General features: G+C 40.8%; 1 protein-coding gene across 1 annotated transcript in view; it reads right to left on the bottom strand.

Moving 5' to 3' along the window:
* Positions 1 to 270: 270 nt before the first annotated feature.
* Positions 271 to 6,469, bottom strand: part of LOC136118553 (protein TASOR 2-like) — a 65,441-nt gene continuing 59,242 nt past the window's right edge. Inside the window, 5 exon segments of the mRNA XM_065871786.1 lie at positions 271 to 389; positions 816 to 997; positions 3,047 to 3,152; positions 4,089 to 4,242; positions 5,045 to 5,170. Coding sequence (XP_065727858.1) covers positions 271 to 389; positions 816 to 997; positions 3,047 to 3,152; positions 4,089 to 4,242; positions 5,045 to 5,170 — 687 coding nt within the window.

The following is a 6,469-nucleotide window of genomic DNA, read 5'->3' as shown; positions in this document are numbered from 1 at the left end:
TGTCTATGCATGTAGGCTACATTGTCTTCCGTCCTGGCAGCAGATGGACTGCAGGTGAAAACACTCATAGAATGGAGGTTAATTATTTCATTAGTGATACTTGAGAAAGTCCCATTTATGCCAAACTAGCAGCATCCCTAAATAAACAAAACTTTAAATTTATAGCATGACGTATAAGGTACAAAAGTTTTTGAGCAACTGGTTTCCTGCAGACACAGATGTCAGCATCTGCTGTCATCCAGCTCACATGGGAGAGAGTCACAGGTGTTCTTACCAGTAGCTACTCCTGAATGGAGCTGCTACTTTCTGTATATTTTCCATAAAGTCATTTACATCTGTAACAAGGATGCCACTGTTTTCAAAGACATCTCTGGAGACAACAGGCTTTTCTGTAAAAAGAAAAGTAAGCTTTTTTGGTGAAAAAATTCATTAATACATTTTAAAAGTAGCAAAATCCCTTTTATTGAAAAAAAAAGACTCATACACGTGAAGGAAAAAGCGAGCCTGTTTCAAGTGAGGGATGTGGTTGGAGCTCTGGGAGCAGCCGCCTCCATGGACGGTGGTGGGAGGGAGGGAGCTGAAACCACTGATGGGCACTTTTTTAAAAGCTTAGATGGTTACACCTAACAGATCTAGTACAGGTTTTTTTTTTTTCTTCTATTAACAGGACAAAACCCACAATACCTGCTGCCCCAGCCTCGTGTGTGTTTATTCCTGGCCGCCAATGACTCCACTTGGATGGAAGGACGTTTCTAGAGTGGACCTACTGGGCGTTAACTGGTTGATGAAAATTAGAACTAAGGCTATGAATTTACCTGTAAGGAAGACGGCAAACCTCGCGTGGACGTGCTGAATTTGCAGGTTTAGCAGACATTTCAGGTGCTCAGCTTTTGTTGATGATCGCGAGTCACACTGGTGATAATGAAGCAGCTCAAAGATATTTGCACTCTGATACGATTTCAATATTAAGTTCTTTTTATATGCAATTGAATCCACTCTGAAAAATACACAAAAATGTTAAATTTAGATAAGTCTAAGTTTGTGAAAGATTTTCTGTATCTTAATTTTCAGTTGCTTTATTCCTGGACTTTTTCTGGCCTTCACTGTACTTAGTCAAACTCCTTTTCCCTTCTGTGTTCTTTTGTACAACACACTTGGCTTCCCAGACGTCACCATCCTGTCGAATTCCCTCAAAACATTCCGAGTGTACTTACTCCTCATCCCGTCAGGAAGGACAGCACATGGCCATCGAACACTGCTTCCAGCCATGTGGCTGGTAAGCCTCCCACTCATTCCCAGCGGGCCCCTTCCTGTATCCTGTCTCATACAGCAGTGCTTCCTGTGCTTTGGCTCTCCAAAACCACTCTACTTCTTTTTGGTTAGATAGTCACCAACTTCATTAAGATCATCTAACAGCTAGAATTTTCTCACCTCACTTTTAATCTTGTTTCTACCTTTTATTCTTCCTTTTAGAGGAAAGTGTTCCATCCTGCAGCCCCTCCAGTACTCACACCCTCGCTCCTGCTTGCTGGAGAAAACCCAAAGCCTGCGTATTCCCAAAGCTCTAGTCACACCATGAACTGCATCACGATGAATTTCCTTCCAGGTTTTATCCTTTATATGTGTAAATTTATATGCCTGGCATCATACTGTACATAGTTTATCACTGTGAACAGAAATTTTTTATATGCTTCTAGTTACTATTTTATGCTATGTGTGGCATTATTTTGCATATTTAAAAAATTATGTATCTATTTAGTCCTGTATCTGCCTAGAGATGAATTAGAGGATGGTTTTGTAGCTACTGATTACCACGCATGGTTTTTGTTCTGTTTTGTTTTAGTTTTGGACAAATTCTCCCCACCTCCAAGGGCAAAAGGATATGATAAGTTTTCTGAAAAGTTCTCACTATTCGAGACTGGCCTGATGTGAAGAGATTCCAGTGACATAAGTGTCTCTGTTTACGCAAAGTCCTATGCATGCTGAAATAATTTACACTGACGGATCTTAACAGGTGTGCTCTGCCACCTCAGCTTTCATCTGCTTCTGTACTTACTCCTGAAGTTGAACCTTCCCTCTGAAGTGCTGTGTTAACTAAGCCCTGTGAGGGCCCCTTGGAGCCCCTTCCTCCCTGACAGTCTCAGCTCTCAGTTCTACTCCCTCTTTTCCTCCTGTACAAGTTCCTCTCCTAAGTGCAAGCCTTTCCCCAACTGCTATTCTCGGCCATCTTTCGAGATCCCGTGCACATCCACAATTTCAGTTGTCTTCCTTGGAGAAAGCAGTGCGGTCAAACAGAAGGTAACTGTCAGGTTGGAGACGAACATTCCGGGTCAAAGCCCAGCTTCCTGACTTCCTCCTTGTCTGCCTGGGTCAGGTCTGGCATCCTCTGTGCCTCAACTTCCACATCATTAAAGTGGGTTTGTACTGTCTGCTTCCTATGTGTGAACTTATTAGGACAGTCCTGTGACAGATGACCTGTCCCATTTATAGACTCCCCCAGTCCACCTCTGCATTCCCACACTCCTTTTCCCGTCTCATTACAACCTGCAGGCCCATCTTTGATACGGAAGGGCCTCCCGCAGGCCCCAAGTCTCATTTAAGGGAGTCTGCCTGTTTCTAGTCTATTATTTAAGAGTTAAATTAAGGCTACACGCTGGTCTCAATTTTTCTGTCCTTATAACTGGAGCAACCTAATTTATGAATAAATGTCCAAAAACCCATAGGTGAATTTATTTTTTTTACATTTTAGGATTCCTGTGTGTGTCTGACTTGGTCACTGTTGGTCTGGAGAAGGCAACTCAGACCCTGGATTATGGTCACAACACAGCTTCCTGCACTGAAAGCCTTGCTATAAAAACAAAACCCAAAAAACAGTCCACAGACCTAAACACTGCCTTCAGTGACATAGACGATTTATGTTCTTGCAAAGTGACCTTGTGGCAACACGTGGATGACACTGGTCCAGAGCTCAGCGAGCCTTTCTGGGTGAACCCGGGTGTCTCCACCCTTCCCCACACCCAGGCCTCAAATTCCATAAAGGTCTCACCTCACATCTTCTTTTAGCTTTTTAGTTTCCCTGTAGTGAAGCAACCACTTCCATATTCCATTGTCATTTAGTTTCTCCAGGATTTTGATAATTTCCTTCAGTTGTACTACAGAATGAACAAGTTTGACAAGAGAAGATGTATTTTAGGATTTTTGGCTTGTCTAGTCAAAGCCCAGGGATGATTATTTGTGAGAATAAGGCCCCATGTTTGAGTGTTGACCATCACTGCCACTCCTGTAGCTGGGCAGGAAGGATGCTGTGCTGCTCTTTAACCCGTGGTCCCTCAACCCAGCCCCACCTTCTCATACTAGCAGGAGAGCAGAGCACTGCAGTCATTAGCAGTTAAAAGCTCTGAGTGTATATAAATCTATGGATGGAACGAAAGTGGGGTCCTGTTGCAACAGAGATAAGATAGGTCTAGGCTTCTAAATACAGAATCTACAAATATTTTCATCTCCACTTTATATGCAACATTCATGCTTGTTAAGGTACGTCGTCCTCCTCTTCAATGGAGAAGTGGTATCCATGTTTACTTCTAATGTGCTATCAGAGCTGGGCAGGTTTTGATTGTACATAAAGTGTCTGCCCTGTGCTCTAACATTCTTTGACGTCAAATTCATTGCCCCGAGAGAAACTATTTATATATGAGTGTTTAAAAGCAGATAACTGAGAAGACTTCCAGTAGCCATTTTTTAGATTTCCATGATACCGACAAAATGGTAGGGGTGATGGCAACAGAAATGGAGGAAAGAGGGCTGATTTTAAACAAATATGTAGCTGATTTGATTTGGCAAAGGGAGGAATTGAATATAACAAACTCTCAAATGTGTATGAGTAGTTTAGCCACATTACCGAGTGGTTTTAATACAAAAGAGGTCAAGAGCAAAGTGCTTATTTAGCACAGCATATGACAGAAATTAAGCCCTCAACAGATGGTGACATATTGAGTTACTACTGATTTCTTTTTGATGAAATAATATTTGAATCACTGGGCAAGGAGAAATTGATTTGACTAGATATGAAAGAAAAATGAGAGACAAACCTAATGTTAAAGTTTCTAGTATTCTGTCATCTGACACCACAAAGCCTCCTGTCTGGAACAGCTCTTGGTAGGTGTAACTGAGGACGTCTTCAGGGCTGTCGATTCCGGCAAAGATGACACTGGGCAAGTGCTTCAGCTTCAGCAGAGAAGGAATCTGAAACATAAAAAGGTACCCCGGTGAAGACAGGTTCATTGGGTCATTTTTGTCACTTCTATCCAAGGGTGTCCAAACTCAGGAACAGCTGGAAATACCTTTAACCTTGATGACTGACTGGTAATTCTGTCAGTTAATAAGGACTTTTAACTCCATCAGCAATGCTGCAAACTCATTAAGATTAGTTACAAAGTGGTCTCTCAACTCCAAAGGTGGAAGACGGAATGAGGGGAGAACACCTGAGGTTTGGGACCTGTAATCAGGCAGGTGGCAAGCTCACCACCACCCTAGTCTCCCGCTTCACGTGGCGTCCGTGCTGTGGGTTCAGTTCCTGCCTCCTGAGGCAGGACCATAAGCCCAGGCTAAGCCTCGATGTCAGAGCTTTTTGGGACAAGCAATTACTTTTATTTAACTGATAGGTAAATATGGTAACAAACAAAGAGTTAAGAAAATTTTCAAAAGTCCTTTTAAAGCAAGATTTATTACTGTTAGACACCAACAAGTGTAGATTTATATCTCAGGTGAGAAAATTTTACCAGTCTCTTCATCGAGGTTCTCCCTTAGTTACTATGAAAATGTTCTTAACTCTGAGACATAATTTGCCTTATAAATACCTTGGTAAATTACAACGTTAGTATCAGCAGTACAGTATCTCAACCCCATTATCTTCCCACTTAGATTCAATGGTATTGTGCTTTAACTTCTTCCCTAAATAAAAAGGCAGTGATGAGCCTGATAATTATAGAATACCATAAAATGCCCAGAATACATTTCTCTGTAAGAAAGTTACTTCCAAACCTACCTGATGCAAATGTGACGATATATCTTCATTTCTGATGATGACTATGAGCATATCCTTCTCCCTGTAAAATGCTTGACAGAAATGCTGAGGTTCAATTTCTGTGTAGCCTCCTTTCCTTAGAATATGCTGAAAGATTTACAAATAGACATGATTTAAAAACGGATACTTGCACAGAACTACTTTTACAGTTTACTAAAAATATCAAAGACCACATCCTGTTTACTAAATTACGTTCTAATAAGGCAACATAAATGGCAGTTTATCTTATTACTAGATGTCAGCTTTCACATATAAAATGACTCCTGGGTATCACTGACAACTGGACTTAGAAGTTTATTTCAAAGGCAAAGCACTTTATAATGAATCTTTCATGTTTATAAAGTATCAAAGGTGGATTCTTCTGAAACCTCAGACTAATATACATACATGAACCTCACCCTATTCAAGGGAGTTACCTTGGGAAGGCAGATATTTACTTTAAAAATGCCATCTCCAGTCAAAATGTTTCTACGACTTTTGACAATACCCATGATGCCTATGCATTACTTTGAGTATCGATAACAAGGACGGATTCTGGAAGCTGGCAGTGGCTTGGACCCAGGCTTTGAAGAGTGGCGGGAGCCGGGTGTTACACTGTGCCTGGTTATGGGGTGCGGCTGTGTTCCACAGAGCAGTTCTGCAATAAGCCTCACTGGGAGGATAAGTTCGTGTAGTTAAAGAAGTTAACCTTTAGGAGTTAACCTAAGGTTAAGAAGTTAACCTTAACCTTGTCCTCCTTTGTGATTTTGACATTGTTTCTGTCTGAATTATTCTGGAGGTTTACCCAAAACACCATCACTTGTCATTTCCTTTCTAAAATAAGGTGTTACTTTGGTCAGTCTCCCCGCCAGATCTCAAGACAACTCAAATTTTGACTTCAAGTTTTCACTCAAAATATATGGCAATGCTAACACAACATAATGAATCAACTATACTCCAATAAAAATTTAAAAATAAAATGAGAAAAAAAGTATGGTGATGTATTTTCAAAAGACATTCCTACAGACAAGATATCTTTGAACAAAGAGCTCCTTAAAATATCTAAATATAAATCCTTATAAATCCTCACCTATTTTACTAATGAACGATTTGAATTAATACAGTTTCTGATAGGTTCAACCTTTTCATCAGCTCCTGTGGAATTCTGGGCCATCCTGTCACACCCTGAATCACCTTATGAGTAAACAGGGCCTGACACCCCATCACTGGTGAATGCTCCAGGACAGACGGATTCTCCACCATAGCTTTCTGAGCTTTTTAAAAACACTTTGCTCTTGATCACACTTTATTCTCAAATGTACTTTATACTATGTCCACACTCTCACTTGAAGTTGTTTTCAAGGTGCACACGATGTTATTTTCTGTTGTAAATAGTGGCCACGTGAT

The sequence above is a fragment of the Phocoena phocoena genome, chromosome 2 (genome assembly GCF_963924675.1).
Source record: "Phocoena phocoena chromosome 2, mPhoPho1.1, whole genome shotgun sequence".
NCBI lineage: Eukaryota > Metazoa > Chordata > Mammalia > Artiodactyla > Phocoenidae > Phocoena > Phocoena phocoena.
This window is presented reverse-complemented; position numbering and strand designations above follow the sequence as displayed.